This window comes from Xiphophorus maculatus, chromosome 21 (assembly GCF_002775205.1).
Source record: "Xiphophorus maculatus strain JP 163 A chromosome 21, X_maculatus-5.0-male, whole genome shotgun sequence".
Classification (NCBI taxonomy): Eukaryota; Metazoa; Chordata; class Actinopteri; order Cyprinodontiformes; family Poeciliidae; genus Xiphophorus; species Xiphophorus maculatus.
In genome coordinates, this window is record NC_036463.1 from 24,378,863 (window position 1) to 24,395,563 (window position 16,701).

The following is a 16,701-nucleotide window of genomic DNA, read 5'->3' on the forward strand; positions in this document are numbered from 1 at the left end:
CTCTCTCTCGCTTTTTTGTAACGAGTAACTAAACCACACATTGAAAATGTATCGGAGTAAAAGTACGCAATTAAGTTCGGAAATATAGTGAAGTAAAAGTGAAAGTCATCAAAAATTTTCATACTCGAGGAAAGTATGAAGTACTCCAAAATATACTTAAGTAAAGTAGTGAAGTGTTTTTACTTCGTTACTATACAACACTGTCTATTTCTATACAAGAACAGAATTTCAAACTTTTCTATAGATCCTACTTTACCCCTGTTCGTCTTCAGAGAATGTTCCCCAACCGTTCCAATCTGTGCTGTAAATGTTTGAGGCACAGAGGTACTTTTCTCCATCTATTCTGGTCATGTGATTTATGAAGGACCTTTTGGAGGGACGTACATTTGGTGATTGAAAAGGTTTTGGGTGTTTGCTTTTCTTTGTCTCCTGTGTTCTATCTTCTAAATGTTTCCCCCAATCATTTGGATGCACACTCTAAATCCTTGTTTACAATTCTTCCATTTCTTGCCAAGAAATGTATTTTGTTACAACGGACTTCTCCTTCTGCCCCCACAGTAAATATGTGGCTCACACAGATATCTGTTATCCTTCCTTTGGAAAAGCTGACCATGATCTTAATCACAAATCAGATACATTTTTGACACTTTGGAGTCTTTTCTGCTTGGTCCCTAGGATTTTATTTTATTTTTTATTATTATTATTTTGTTTTATAGCTCTATTTATTCTTGCCTGCTTTTGTTTCTCCGCTCTTGATGGCTGGGGGGTGGCGTGGGCTGGGGGAGAGGATGGACACCCTGTTTCTCGTGCATGTGGGGCATTTTGTTGTAGATTTTTGTTTGTTTGTTTGTTTGTTTGTATGTGTGGCGGCACAGGTTTCTTCTTTGTTCTTTATATTGTAACAAATCTAAAATTAATAAAAATAATATAAAAAAAACAAACAGAAAATTGTAAATCATGTGAATACATTAACAATGATATGTTCATATTAAAATTTGCAGATGACTCAGTGGTGGGGCGTGCTGTGGTGGCGCAGGGGGTTAGCACATTTGGAGGCCTCAGACCCGCAGACGTCGCGGTTCGACTCCCGGTCCCGACGACCTTTGCCGCATGTCCTCCTTCAAAAATGGCGCCGGCTCAGCTGGCTGCCTGCAGACGCAGCTCCTGTCATGTGTGTGTTAATCTGTGTATAAAAAATTCTTGCTGTAACTGCGAAATAATTTCCCTGCTGGGATGAATAAAGTAATTCTTCTTATTCTGATAGTTAGTTTTCTACACGACAAACATGTGGCCCATGAGTTTGTTGACTGGTGGGATAAACTTTTCTTTTATTACATGTACAGAAAACAAAGAACATGTTCTCTGATCTTAGACAGAAGCTTCATAACTCAACTCAAACAGTAATTAAAGGTCAGACAGTAGAAAACTATAAATATCTTGGATAATAAGTTCAAATTTACCTGCCATTCAGAGAACCTGCAAAAAAAGAGCCAGCAAAGATTGTTCTAAGAAAACTGGCAAAGTTTCAGGTTGATGAGCCAAAGATGATCATATATTGATGTTTTCTCTCCTCTGTTGGTTTGGAAATCTTAGTATTCGGCACAGTAATAAATACTAGTAATAAGATCTTAGGAGTTGAACAATGCTCACTTACAGAACTGATTAAAAACACACCATCAGGGAAACTAAAGCCAAGCTTGTTGACATGCTGACTTCATTTCCTGCCTTCTGGCCTCCAGCTTAGACTCTCTGTATGGACAGTGACAGTGAAAGACACTAACAGTGAGAACAACACTGACACTAACAGTAAGGATAACAGTAACAGCCCAGAGGTCAAGAGGTTCTGAGACGGTTCTGTTTACGTTGTGGTCGTTCCAAAGTGAAGAACATCAGCAAGAGAACCAACAAGATGGCTGCTGTTTCCGTCTCTCCATCCTGTCCCTCAGGTGGGTGAAAACTCTGCCTGGAAGATTGAAGTAGGTCTGAAGTTCTGGTTCTTCAAAATTCTTCATCATGATTTCAGAAAGCTTCGCTGCCATCCTCAAGAGGGAACTGGCTCCGCCCCCAGGTTTCAGAGGCCCCACCCCCTATTCACCACCTGATCTCAGGTAATTGAAGAGCGCCGCCAGTCCTCCCTCCATCACCTCCTTCAGGGGCTTCATCAGCGGGTTGTGGACGATGTGCAGACCTTTATCCAGGGGATGGCAGGCCAGCTTCTGCAGGCGGGACAGATGGTGCATCTCCTGGACACACAGCCAACAATATTGTTATTGTTATTATTATGATCACTATTGATAATAAATGATGATAATCACTTATTTTTATATTTAGTAGTAGTATCGCTGTTATTATTATTATTTGTCATGTTGGTTCTAATCTTTTAACCCACATGCAGAAACACAAGCAGAGAACAGATATCAGAAAAATAAAGTTTATTGAAACAATACTGAAGTTTGCAGCTGTGTGGTTCTGGTCCTGCCGATGGGAGCCGGGGTCGTCTGCACTCCGAGGATGGTGAGGGAAAGACGGTGAGTTCGAGGTGTGTAGGACAAAAGAGTTCTCAGAGGTAAATGGAGTGATCTTACTGGAAGATGATGAGGTTCTGTCAGGTTCTGGTACCGCGGTCTCCCGGGCTACGGACTCTTTGCAGGGGTCTTTGAAGCGGTCCAGGGTCCAGGTTCCGGGGTGAGGTTCAGACGGAGAGTTTGTGGAAGGTAGAGGCTGCAGTGGAGGGAAGACAGGTATGTTTCAGATGAGGAGATCCCTGACTGCCAGCTGAAAATCCAGGAACTGTCTGTGGGCAACCAGTGGGTAACAGTCCACGGCGTCAAGAGGGGAAAATCCAAAAGGCCAGGATCTCAGGCTCCACAGTGGATAAATCCAAGGCATCATGAGGAAACACCTGAAGGAGAATCGACAAGAGAATATTGCAAGAGGTAACCTCAGGAAACTAGAAAGAAAACTCAGAGGGACGCAGAGTACCATAACTGGCAAACACTCAAAGTGCTGGTATCCCGCTCCTCATGTACTGAGATGGTAGAACACCATCTCATCATGTTATTAATATTACCATACAGCAGGCAGCTCCAGGTAGTGCAGCCTCTAGGCGCCATCTAGTGGATGGAGAGGAAAACTGCAAGCAGTAGAGAATTATTATTATTATTATTATTATTATTATTATTATTATTATTATTATTATTATTATTATTATTCATCCATTTTCTAACCCCTGGTCCCCAGTAGGTCAGGAGGAGCTGCTGAGGTGGGGTCACCTGGACAGGTCGCCAGTCTGTTGCCAGGCAACACAGAGACAGACGGACAAACAACCATGAACACACACACACACACACACACACACACACACACACACACACACACACACACACACACACGCCTAGGGAGAATTTAGAGAGACCAGTTAACCTGACAGTCTTCTGGACTGGGAGGAAAGCAGAGAACCAGAGAGAACCCACCATGCACAGGGAGAACAAGCCAGGAATCGAACCCAGGACCTTCTTGGCAACAGTGTTACCAACTGCACCACTGTGCAGCCCCTATTACCTTTATCTTCATCATTATTACCACCATCATCCTCGTCAGTGCGGGTTGGTTGCTCACCTCAGGAAGGTCTCTGATGTGGTTAAAGTCCAGGTTGAGCAGCTCCAGCCTGAAGGAAATCAGGAGAGCGCCATCAGGTGGAGAAATAAGTTCTCCACAGCTGAATGTCCTGTGGCACCAGGCGTTCAGGTGGAGTTACCTGATGAGGAAGCAGAGGCCTCTGGGCAGAGACTGGAGCTGGTTTCCCTCCATGATGAGGATCTTGAGCTCCAGCAGAGCCTGGATGTTCTCAGCCACATTCTCCAGACGGTTGCAGGACAGATCCAGGAAGACCTGCAGGAGGACAGGGGGACAGCGGGTCACCTGCAGGCTGCCTGGGCCGCTCTCTGGCTGGTGGACACCTACCAGGGCCTTCATGCTGTAGATGCAGCCTGGCAGGTGAGCCATGAGGTTGTGGCTGAGGTTGAGCTTCCTGAGTCTGGTCAGGTTGGAGAGAGAAGCCGGCAGCGAGGAGAGCTGGTTGTTAGCCAGACTCAGGACCTGAAGCGGAGACAGAGGCGATCAGAGGATGAGCTCCGGAGGGGGCGCCGCACAGCTGCGGACCTGAGACGAGGCGTACCTCCAGCTGCGTGCAGGCCCCCAGCTCCTCAGGAACCTCCGTCAGTCTGTTTCTGTAGACAAACAGAACTCGGAGTCTCCTCAGCTGGCCGATCTCTGCCGGCAGGCTGCTGAGCTGCAGACGGCACAGCGTCAGGTCCGGTTCTGACCAAAGCATGCTGCAGGAGGAGGGCTGTGACGGGGCTCACCTGGTTCCCCCACAGGTTGAGGACCAACAGGTTGGACAGCAGGCCCAGCTGAGGGGGCAGCGCCTTCAGGTTGTTGAGGGACAGGTTCAGCTTCTCCAGCTCCTGCAGCTCCCACAGCTCCCCCGGAGCGTCCTGAAGGAGCAGCAACATGCACCACTTTTATTTCAATAACACCTGCTCCACCTTCGCCTCAGGTAGCACCGCCGCTGCCTCCCTCCAGCAGGGGGCGCTGCTGTACCTTGAGTCCACGGCGGGCCAGGCTCAGGACGTTGTGTCCAGACTGCTTGGAGAATCTTTGGATTTTGTCGGCAGACGACAGGCTGTCCTCTCTGCCCGGACTCCTCCTTTTCTCCTCCTTCACCTCCTCCCTGCACACTCTTCCTCCCATCTCCTCCTCTTCCTCTCTAGACAGATGTCTACAGCTGGAGCCGGGCTGATCTCACTCTTGTGCCATCGCCGATGTCGTTTTGCTGCCAGTGTCCAGCTGGTTCTTCTGTGTAGAAGGACGGATGTTCCTCGGCTCCGTTTGGTGTTAAATACTGATCTGGTCGCGATCGTGGGAGACTCCACGTTGACCCCGATGACCCCGGTGACCCACGTTGACCCCGATGACCCCTGTGACCCTGAAAATTTTATTGTATCAGACAGTGCTGTTAAATATTTATGGGTTGTGGTGGGAAGGCGGCACAGAGCAGCCGTTCATCCTGAGGTTTCTCAGATCGGTGATTTCAGATAATACCTGCAGCAGTTTGGCTCCAGACTGCAGAGAACTGCTTCAGATCAATAGAGGAGCCGACATGATGCTGCTGAAAAAGACTTTCGCTAAACTAGAAAGATTTTTCATCAATAGAGGAGAATAAGAATAATCCAGGGTTTATTCTTATGGGATTCTTTTAAAAATAAAACTGATTCCATTAAAAATCTAATTCAGTTTACTTGTTTGTTCTTCAGATTTCTGATACTTCAGACTCTGTACCTAAACCTGTTTGGATGTAGCTGGTGTTCGAAGTTTCTTCCTGATGAAAGCAAAGAACCAACAGAACCAACAGAAGGAAACGATGACAGTTGATCATTTTACAGTTATGAATCAAAGACGACACCAAGTGGGATTTTAGCCTTGATTTAAAGGAACTCGGTATTTCAGCAGTTTTCTGGAAGTTTTTTTTCCAGATTATTAGTTTACATGATTCTGTAATAACTTGTAGTTCTGCTGACCGCCTTTCAACACTTAGAAAACTTATAACCAGTTAAAATAATAACCAGAACCTGTGTGTGTTGTTTGATAACTGCTACTGGATCGGATTAATGTAATCTGTGTGGATCACAGCAGCAGGTGGACCTGTCATCATGAACAGAACCGGTTCTAACAGCCAGTGGGAGTTTGTCTCCCCCTGGTGGTGAACTGATGTTCTTCAGGCCTTCAGCTCTGAGACGAACCAGAAGAACTCAATCAGAACCTAAACCCGCCTGGTACCCAAAGGCTCTTCCTGGCGCTTTAAGACAAAACATTCATGAACGTTTCCTACCTGACGACCCGAAACGCCTCGACGGCACCAGGAGAAACCCAGGAATCGCTGAGAGCCGACCCTCAGGAGACCGGGCCGCCTGTGAGTGTTTACCAGGACAAGGAGTTCTATTTCAGGAGCACACACACACACACACACACACACACACACACACACACACACACACACACACACACACACACACACACACACACACACACACACAGCTGCTGCTGTCTGTCAGCCAACTGCTTAGAGCCTCAGTTTCACTGACACCACACTGCATCCGTCCGTCCGGTTCGGCAGTACCAGGTCCGGTGGTGACCCGTTACAGGTCTGCTCATGTCTGTCCTGGTACCACATTTCAGCTCATTCTATGTTTTCCAGGCCATCACCTCTCCAGAACCAGAAGCAGGTGGATCTGGACCTGGTTCTGGTTCTCTTCCTGATCAGAGGAACCAGCAGCACCACCTGGGTGCTCTAGGTTCTGGATGAAGCGGACCGAGCCGGAGCTCAGAATCTGTCTTCTGTCGCAGAACTTTCTGGAACGTTTCCCTTCATTTATGGGACAAACGGATCCAGTTAATCAGGTTCTGATGCAGCTCAATTGGGTCCATAGTCTGAGGTTCAGGTTCTGGTTTCTTTCAGCGCCTCTAGTGGCACCAGGAGGTACTGCATGACCAACTCAAACGAGCCTCAGTTTTCCAGAGAGGTCTTTGAGGCCGGAACCAAACAGGAGAATGGATCAGAACCAGACAGAACTGGGGAAGGACTGCAGGAAACCCAGACGGTTCCTTCAGGGCGTCTGCCACTCCGACACATTCAGAACTTCTCTGTGTTCAAATAGAAATGGGTGGAGGAACCCCGCAATGGGAGCCAGGCAGAGGGCGGAGACTTCCTGTGACGGGTTGGCGACTTCCTGTGACGGGTTGGAGACTTCCTGTGACGGGTTGGAGACTTCCTGTGACGGGTTGGAGACTTCCTGTGACGGGTTGGTGACTTCCTGTGACGGGTTGGTGACTTCCTGTGACGGGTTGGTGACTTCCTGTGACGGGTTGGTGACTTCCTGTGACGGGTTGGAGACTTCCTGTGACGGGTTGGTGACTTCCTGTGACGGGTTGGCGACTTCCTGTGACGGGTTGGTGACTTCCTGTGACGGGTTGGTGACTTCCTGTGACGGGTTGGCGACTTCCTGTGACGGGTTGGTCCACCAGCTCTTCCTGTGACGGGTTGGTGACTTCCTGTGACGGGTTGGTGACTTCCTGTGACGGGTTGGCGACTTCCTGTGACGGGTTGGCGACTTCCTGTGACGGGTTGGCGACTTCCTGTGACGGGTTGGTGACTTCCTGTGACGGGTTGGTGACTTCCTGTGACGGGTTGGTGACTTCCTGTGACGGGTTGGTGACTTCCTGTGACGGGTTGGCGACTTCCTGTGACGGGTTGGCGACTTCCTGTGACGGGTTGGTGACTTCCTGTGACGGGTTGGCGACTTCCTGTGACGGGTTGGCGACTTCCTGTGACGGGTTGGAGACTTCCTGTGACGGGTTGGTCCACCAGCTCTTCCTGTGACGGGTTGGTGACTTCCTGTGACGGGTTGGTGACTTCCTGTGACGGGTTGGCGACTTCCTGTGACGGGTTGGCGACTTCCTGTGACGGGTTGGTGACTTCCTGTGACGGGTTGGCGACTTCCTGTGACGGGTTGGAGACTTCCTGTGACGGGTTGGTCCACCAGCTCTTCCTGTGACGGGTTGGTGACTTCCTGTGACGGGTTGGCGACTTCCTGTGACGGGTTGATCCACCAGCTTTTCCTGCCACTGGCTGACGGAGTGAAGATAAATGGGCTCTTTGCACCTCAGTTTGCGGCTCGATTGTTTCTGGTCTGTCGAAAATTGAAAATGTCTCTTTCCACTGGGTGTTTGCAGGGCTTGTCCAAGGTAACAGTTGTTGAGACGCTTATCAAGGACGCACACACAGTTTGTTACACACATTGAATTCTTCACTTCCACAAAAAGGAAACAAACGCACCCAGTATAACACTTGCATTCAATTGGCTGAGAGGTTGCGAGGCAACAGTACTTTTCTGTTCCAAGCACGAGCAGAAAATGTTTCTTAAGAGAGCAGAGAGACGAGTTTTGAGTACGAGGAGAGAGGTTTGAGAAAGCAGAGTGAATAGTTGAAGGGAGCAGAAGCCTGGAGTTCAAGTGAAGTCCTGCTTTCAGACTGGAACTGTGTGCTGTGGAATTATGGCAGTAAAATTCCTCCATAAGTCTGGACCATTGTCTGTGCTGGACCAACAGTTCCTACACATCGCCACTGGGGGGCAGCAAACTCGCAGCAGATGGAAACTGCAGATGAGCAGAAACTAGATGCTGATGCCTCGTTTGACCTCCTTCATGTTTTCATTAATATTATCGAGTGGTAATCTGAGCTGCTGACATTCTGCTGGGAACAATTATGACAATAATAATTTTCTACTCACAAAGCAAAAGTACAGAAAACCTAAAACAGATTCAGAAATAAAATTACATTTAAAACAATCCAACATTATAAATAATCACAATTACAATAAAAACCTTGAAAGTTTTTAATTAAAACAGGAAAAACCCAAAATGTCCAAATTACAGCTGTGCAAAAGTTTTAACTTTTCCACATTTTGCTACATTATAACCAAATACATATTTCAATGTGAAAGAACAAAAGTGTTTTATAACCAGGAAGCAAAAAATGAAACATGATTCAAAACATTTTCACAGATAAAAAGTTCAGTTTATTTCTGATCTGGCCAAAGTTCCTCCTGTTTGAGTCCAACATGGCTTCTGGCTACCGGCTAACCGCTAACTGCTAACTGCTAACCGCTAACCGGACGGTGACGTGTCCAATCAGCTTGCTGTAAACTCCCTGAACTCCTCCATGATGCCGTTTAGATAATCTCTGAAGCTCTGAGGCGTCACAGAGCAGCTGGACCAACACTGAGATTAGATTAGATTAGATTAGATTAGATTAGATTAGATTAGATTAGATTAGATTAGATTAGATTAGATTAGATTAGATTAGATTAGATTAGATTAGATTAGATTACACACAGCTGGACTCTAATTAGCAACCATCAGGTGACTTCTGAAGGCATCTGGATGACCTCAGAGAAAATGGGGTTGAATACTTTTGCACACCGCACTTTTCAGTTTTTTATTTGTAAACGTTTGGATGATTTTCTCTAGAACCAGTTCCTGTTTTCAGACAGCAGGGGGAGCTACAGACCTGTTATTATAGTGATCAATAACCAGCCAATCAGCTTCATGACGAGACAAATGTTGGAAATAAAAATGTTTCGTAAAAAAAAGGCCTGAAGACGGAGAAACTCTGAGATCTGATGAAAAACAGCAACGTGTGTGTGTGTGTGTGTGTGTGTGTGTGTGTGTGTGTGTGTGTGTGTGTGTGTGTGTGTGTGTGTGTGTGTGTGAGGAGGATGAAGATGAAGAGGCGGAGTGTTCCTGAGTGTCTGAGTGATTTTTCTTGATGTTAAGTCAGGGAGCAGCTGCTGTTCTCCTCTCTGCTCCTCCATTATTGCCCCGCTTTCATCTCCACCCAGGGGGGGGGGGGGGGGGGGGGTTGGTATCAGACCCGGTTCTGGACCAAACGAGGAAGAATCAGGTTCTGAAGCCGAAGGCCGAGACTTAATGATGGAATGAAAACAGCAGGTGAGAGGAGGAAGAGGAGGATGAAGGCGATGAAAGGACGCCCCCCCCCCCCCCCTCCCCGCTTCGGGCCACCTGCTCTCCTCCTCCTCCTCCTCCTCCTCCTCCTCCTCCTCCTCCTCACAAACTGAAGCTGAAAATAAAATATTCAGTTTTATTCTGAATTTAATTTGATCAGAACTTGTAAAAAATAAAACCAGAACCGGACCGTTCTGGTTGTATGGACCAGAACTCTGTCCTCCAGCTCAGGTCCAAACATGGCGGACAGCAGCTGTGTTTGTGTTGGTGCCCCAGAGCATGATGGGAAGAGGAGAAAGTGGCGCTCCGTGTGTTTACAGCCAACAGGTGAGGACAGGTGAGCCCCGCCCCCAGGCTACTGTTTGGACCGGACTCTGGTTCTGTTCAGCTTCTGATGTCTCATTAATTCCAGGAATGACCAGAACCGGGCCGAAACGGACCGACATCTGATGCTGGGCAGAACCAGAACCAGCAGTAGGCTCTGGCTATTGGTTTGGATCACAAACAGAAAATTATTATTTAATACAATTATTAAAATGTTCTGGTTCTGGTCCAGGTTCTGGTTCTGGTTCTGGTTCTGGTCCAGGTTCTGGTTCTGGTTCTGGTCCTGGTTCTGGTTCTGGTTCTGGTCCAGGTTCTGGTTCTGGTCCTGGTTCTGGTCCAGGTTCTGGTTCTGACTCTCTGACCCAGTTCTGAAGGTAAGTTCTGCTGGTCTTCATGGATCGTACTGAGCATGCTCAGAAGCCTGTCAGGTCCAGCCGTCCTCAAGCGGTTCTGATCCGGTGTCAGAACTTCCCACTCCGGTTCTGATCATGTGACCCGGCATAGCTGACATTCCTGCTCCGGATCAGCGCCGGCCGGGAAACAGATCCATCATTCTGACGGGTCCAACACCTGGAGAGGAGCAGCTGGGCCGAAACCAGAACCACAACCTGCTCCAGCAGAACACAGAGACCCACAGACTGGTTCTGATGGGAACCATCCATCCAGAGGCCGGGTAGGACTTTATTCTGCCCCGTCAGGTTCTGACCCGGTTTCTGACTGTGACCCGGCTGTAACCCCGGCTCAGTGTGACTCAGGTTCTGGTCCAGTGACCCGGCTGGCAGATTATCTGTGTCGGGTCCGGACTTGTTCTGTCAGTCCGGTTCTGACGCTTCAAAGATAAAAGTCAACGTAAACCGACTTCATTCTTCAGCGCTCAACCAGAACCAGAACCAGAACCAGAACCGCAGCGGAGGAGCTGCCGCCGGCCCGGCCCGGTTCCGAAACACAGGGACGGACCGGGCCGGGACACATGCGGGTTCTGGTTCTGGTCCTGTTTCCCTGCGGCTCTGCGGGTCGGCTGTAGTTTACGTTAGCGTCGGCAGCGTAGCGGCGCGGCTCCTCCATTTGGCCGGATTGTTTTGAAGACACTTCAAAGCTACCAGCAGCAGCGCCGCGGTTGCTGCGGCGCTGCGGTTGCTGCAGCTGGCGGGCGGCCAGGACGCGCTCAGCCTACGTGACGATCCTGCGAGTTCTGACAGTGTGACGATGTGAAGATAAGAGGAGATAAAAACAGACGCTGAGGATGGACGGATGAAGAGAAGAGATAGAGGCTGAACAAAGATCTGAAGGCGGCAGGTACGGCTGGTTTCAATAAACAGCAGAGGTCAGAGGTCAGGAGACGCTTCCCAGCATGCATTGTGTTTCCTCTGGAGGAACTGAAAATATCTGAGATGCAGCAGGTTCTTGATAAAACTTCAATATCTGACCTCATTCTGACTTCCCGTTCCTCGGCCCGTGTGTCGCGGCGCCTCCTGCAGGAATGTTGCTCAAATGACAACAACCCAAAATAGTTGCCTGCTGCGGTTGCCCTGGTCTGTGTTGATCCTCACGGCATCGCTGGGATTAGAACCACAGAACGTTTTGTGTTGCTCTAAATGTGGACCCCCAGGATCCACCCTCAGGCCTCTAATATGTTGTTGCTGTACAGGAGCAACTCAGGTTGCTGTGAACAGCAGGTTGACCCGTCTACGCAATAATGGTTGAAAACCAGGACGGTTCCATGGAAACAATGTTTTCAGTTCTGGTTTTCTAGCGAGTCTCCCAGTGAATGTCCAACACGTCGGGTTTGTGTCACTCAGTCAACCTTGTTGCTCCTCCAGTTGCCTTTGGTAACCTAAGCAAGGGCAACTACCCTGTTGCCTGTCACAATAAGAGCTCAAACATCAGAGCGGTGAGAGGTGAGTCAGATCCGCCCGGGCTTCAGATGAACCTTTACGGAGTTCCTCCTCGGTGACGCGCCGTCGTCTCCAGCTGCCGACTTCTTATCAGAGTTTGAGTCACAAAAAGATGCTGATTTTCCAGAGAGCTGCAAACTTCATCCGGCCCGATGCTATCGGCCCGATGCTATCGGCGCCGATAGCGATCAGAGAGGCTGTCATGCTTCTTTAAGAAGACAGTACATTTCTGCCAGTCGGCCTGCTGTGATAAGAACTTCTCACGATACCAAGAGGATCCCTGTTGGCAGCGTGAGGAACGCCGTGAGGAACGCCGTGAGGAACGCCGTGAGGAACGCCGTGAGGAACGCCGTGAGGAACGCCGTGAGGAACGCCGTGAGGAACGCCGTGAGGAACGCCGTGAGGAACGCCGTGAGGAACGAAGTGAGGAACGGCAGATCGTTGCCTTCAGGTTCCTGCTTATTGACGCACTTTGATGGATTCCATCAGCTGCTTTATCTGGTTTCCTTTATTGCTTTGAAGTTGATATGATTTCACTTCTGTTAGCAGCAGCAGCTTGTTGATAGGGGCCGGCCTCCACCCTCCACCCTCCACCCTCCACCCTCCACCCTCCACCTGCTGCTTCACTCAGAGGGAATCCGTCCATCCAGGTACAAACCTGGATTCTCTGTTCAACAGCAGAAACACCCAGACTGCTGTTGCCATGCCAACCGGACCTCCAGCTGACCGAACTGTTTATGTCCCGGTTTGTTTCTCTTCAGTTCAGTTGCTGTAAACATGAAGATGTTTTCCTGAAACGTTTCAGATTCCATCATATCAAGATCTGACTTTCATCTATGAGTCTCCAGCAGGAAGTGTTTGCTGCAGCACAACTTCCTGCTGCAGCAGAAACCTTTGTGCTGCAGCCGCGACCTTTGTGCTGCAGCAGCAACCTTTGTGCTGCAGCAGCGACCTTTGTGCTGCAGCCGCGACCTTTGTGCTGCAGCCGCGACCTTTGTGCTGCAGCAGCGACCTTTGTGCTGCAGCAGTTGCCGTCAGCAGCTCTGACGGTCATAAATGGCGTTTTGTTTGCTTTATTCCTCCTGAAGTCGTTCAGAAACCTGCTCAGTCAGAACGCCGCGCCGTTGCTGCTGCTCTGCTTCCAGGACAACATCAGCCTGGTTCAACACGTGGGACCCAAACACAAACCCCCAAAAGCCCCAACGGCTCAAACCCCCGAACCCCATCAACACCTCTGACCCCAAGCTAACATTAGCTTCCTGAGCCCACGCTGCTAACTGCCAGAGCTTCACCCTGCATCCGGTCACTCACCCTCCGATGGTGGAGAGCTACTGGACAGTGGCCACGGTGTTACTAAGTGGAGCGGGAATCAAACCAGCAACCTTCAGATTGAGGGACGAAGTTGCTTCAGGGCTGGCAGCTGAAGATGGAGAGACAGGAAGGATGAAGAAGCTTCCCAAAGCGACAGGAAGTGGGTAAATGTTCAGGGGAGCTACTAAAATGGCGGCTCACTGTTGTGCTGCAGATTTGTGCTGCATTTATATATTAATAAGAGAAACAGAAAAACTTGTTTGTGTTTATTATGTTCAGTAGATGATGAATCATAAATCAGCTGAACTAAAGCTGAAGATCAACAGGAGAAAGACCACATGTAATAATATTATAATAATATCTAATATCATAATAATAATAATGAGAATAATTATAATAATGATATCCTAATAATAATGATGATATAATAATAATAATAGTAATAATAATAATAATAATAATAATAATAATAATAATAATAATAATAATAATAATAATAATAATAATAATAATAGTAATAATAATAATAGTAATAATAATAATAATAATAATAATAATAATAATAGTAATAATAATAATAATAATAGTAATAGTTGTCAAGAAAATCCGAGCTCATCCCACTTCCCCATGCTGGAGATTTTAGTTTAACAGTAATAATAAATAAAGTTATCTTTAAAATGAATCACTCAAGTGACATCTAGGCCCAACAGTAGACTTAAGTGTCAATAAAATAAATCTGGTTGTGTGTGTTGTTTTTGTCTCATGCAAACTTTGCTTTAATTCTACTTTTTATAATCTAATCATAAGAAATCATAGTCAGTCAGAAAGAGTCATTAAACAGGAAAAGCAGGTTTCCTGGAAAAAGAGGAAGTAAGTTCCAGCCTGCAGATTTATAAAAAATAGCTGAGACTATTCCTTATTTTAAATCATGAAAGTTTTAAAGAATTAAATCTAAACATTTGAGTAATTTGATAAGATTCAAAGTAAAATACTTATATTAATATTGGTTTACTTGTAATAATATTTACACGTACATTTGTGGGAACACTTACAAGAAAAACAAGTAACTGTAACTTTGGCATCAAATAATTAGAATCATGTATTATTCTTGGTTTCTTTTCAGAAAAACATCTGTAATAACTCACATTAGGATTATAATAAGTATAATTAATAAGTTATGGTTATAAAATCATAAATGAATGATAAATCAGAGAAGCTGAAGAAAATAAATGTGATATAAGTTATGGTTATAAAATTATAAATGAATGCTAAATCAGAGAAGCTAAAGAAAATAAATGTGATATAAATGTGATTTTGACATTGAACTTGAAATGGTGTAAAAGGTGTAACTGCAATTAAACATCACTGATATGTTGGAGGTAGAGAGTAGGTGAAAGGTGAAAGGAAGGGAAAAAGGGGAACTAACAGGAGAGCAGAGATGATCAACGCCTTATTTAGAGAGTAGGTAAAGGTTCGTGCAGGCAATGGACACAGGAGGTTGAGCAACCCTGAGACATTAACACAGACATCAGGACATAATGTCTGTAAGACAGTGATGGATATGAGATCATCTATCTAAGCAGACAGCCAATGCTAACGCACCAAAAGGTGGATAAACCCTATAAAAGGTGGGAGCAAAAGAGGAACCTTTGGTTGGATCCTCCGGGCAGCTTCGAGCCAAGAGATGGACAAAGAACTCTGCAGCTGAAGAAGAGCCGGGGCCATGGAGCCGAAGACTGTCCTGCTCATGGGGACCAACCCGTCAGCCCCACAACCTGTGGCTTCGAATCGCACTTCTCTCATCGGCTGGGTTCAGACCCCAAAGACAAAGATGAAGACAAAGGCAAAGACAAAGAAGAAGAACTGGTGCCTTTTTTCCTGCCAGCACCAAGTCCTGTGTGACCTCACCATCCATGCGGAGAAGAAGCTCATCAGACCTACAGAGATTCCGGCCTTCATCGATCAACATCTTCCTCCTGCTGCAACACCTTCTTCATCATCAGACCTGCGGAGATCCTGGCCTTCATCGATCAACATCTTCCTCCTGCTGCAGCACCTTCTTCATCATCAGGCCAGGTCTGGGGTTCGAAACGCCAAACTCCGTCCGTCTCTCTCAAAGGTTCCTTTTTTAGTTCTCAGTCAGCAGTAGGGAAAGATAGACTAGATGATTGATTTTACTTATTTGATTATTTCTGCTACTGAATTAAGCTGTACTGACCCTTGCAAAAATGCCTTACTAATAAAATATTTAGCATAAAGAAAATCTAAAAGATGTTGTGGACATTCAGTTAATGAGTCACCTTAAAGTTCTTTGATGGTTGTAAAATAGCTGTGATGTTTGATTCTGGAGAGGAAAAAGTTTAAAATGTTTTTAGGTTGCTGGTAACCCAAATTTAAAACGTCATCCTTGGGACTCGCCCGAGTCACTAAAACCTACCTGGTTCAATAACAAATGCAAGTTGTAAAATAGAGAACGAGCGACCGTTAACAGGTGTGCTCTGTGAAACTAGTTGGCTGTAGGCTGCTCAGTCTGGCTAATTCACAGGGGGAAGAAGGGTGGGACACCTGGATGTTGGCCATTAAAAATCAGGTGAATCGTTTCTCGAAACCAGCTTAAACAGAGTTTACTTCAGTTCTGGACAGGGTAAATCCCAGCAGATTTAGGAAACTCAATTAACCCGTTAGAAGGAGAGCTGGTAGCACATCTCCCCTCTCAGAAGAGGAAGCAGAGAGTGAGAGAGTAGAGACAGAAAGGAGGGGGGGGGGGTGTTGCGCAACAACATAGTAATAATAATAATAATAATAGTAATAATAATAATAATAATAATAATAATAATAATAATAATAATAATAATAATAATAATAATAATAATAATAACCCCGTCCCGGCTGCTGAGGAAACACAGCAGCCAATCAGGTGACAGGATTCCCTCTGCAGTAGATCTGATTCCAGATCAGCCGGATCATCCGACATCTATCCGTCTTTATCACTAATAAAAACTAGAACTTTCCTGTGTTGGTTCTGTTATGACCCGGCTGATCCAGATCTCAACCTGGTTCTGGTTCTGGTCTGAGCCTGGTGATTTTTCTTCAGAACCTTCCTGATGTTTTCACTCATCTTAGTTTTTAGCAAAACTCCAAACTTCAGATTCTGCTGCTAAACCAGAAAGTGGGTCAGAACCAAAAGTAATAGCTTGGTTCTGAACGAATCCAGAAGGATCCAGGAGAACTAGACCTGAAGATGTCACAGAACCAGAACCAGAACTGTTCTGCTTTACCTGTGATAGAAACCCAAAGAACTGTTGCGTCCCTATCCGCTCCGGTTCCTGAACTTTGGGCCCAGCTGGTTCTGTAGAACCACATGAGGAGAGCTGAGGAGGAGGAGGAGGAAGAGCGGGCAGGTTTAGAGGTTCAGTCTGAGGACAGAGCCGGTTCTGTTCCCACACGTTTCTGTCAAAACAACATTTATTACTCACCCCGACCGGAACCGGCCCGTGTCCAAACACCACCGCTTTGATCACCGCTGCAGGCTGCTCAACCTGAGGTGCCGGGCCCAGACGGGTCTGGCAGAGCCGGCCGGGCCAACCAG

At 46.9% G+C, this 16,701-nt stretch overlaps 1 protein-coding gene across 4 annotated transcripts; it reads right to left on the reverse strand.

Moving 5' to 3' along the window:
• Positions 1–1,311: 1,311 nt before the first annotated feature.
• Positions 1,312–5,979, reverse strand: LOC102226866 (leucine-rich repeat-containing protein 30-like). 4 transcript variants are annotated; one of them, XM_023325849.1, is made up of 10 exons: positions 5,891–5,979; positions 4,603–4,987; positions 4,365–4,496; positions 4,178–4,291; positions 3,964–4,098; positions 3,758–3,891; positions 3,619–3,667; positions 2,586–2,721; positions 2,448–2,498; positions 2,094–2,243 (listed from the first exon to the last, which is right to left on the reverse strand). In XM_023325849.1, exons 2-10 carry the CDS (start codon positions 4,750–4,752, stop codon positions 2,191–2,193), a joined length of 954 nt encoding a protein of 317 aa, XP_023181617.1. In that variant the 5' UTR covers positions 4,753–4,987; positions 5,891–5,979; the 3' UTR covers positions 2,094–2,190. The 4 variants fall into 4 exon arrangements, with proteins under 4 accessions (XP_005814024.1, XP_023181617.1, XP_023181616.1 ...); XM_023325848.1 differs by having other exon boundaries at positions 2,448–2,721; XM_005813967.2 differs by lacking the exons at positions 2,448–2,498; positions 2,586–2,721 and having other exon boundaries at positions 1,312–2,243.
• Positions 5,980–16,701: the final 10,722 nt, after the last annotated feature.

Excerpts from the sequence above, each read along its gene's own strand:
- LOC102226866 (XM_023325848.1), bottom strand. The coding sequence starts at position 4,752 with ATGGGAGGAAGAGTGTGCAGGGAGGAGGTGAAGGAGGAGAAAAGGAGG. Across the intron at positions 4,292-4,364 it reads TCAACCTGTGGGGGAACCAG|CTCAGCAGCCTGCCGGCAGA; the intron begins GTGAGCCCCGTC and ends TGCCGTCTGCAG. Across the intron at positions 4,099-4,177 it reads GGGCCTGCACGCAGCTGGAG|GTCCTGAGTCTGGCTAACAA; the intron begins GTACGCCTCGTC and ends TCTCCGCTTCAG.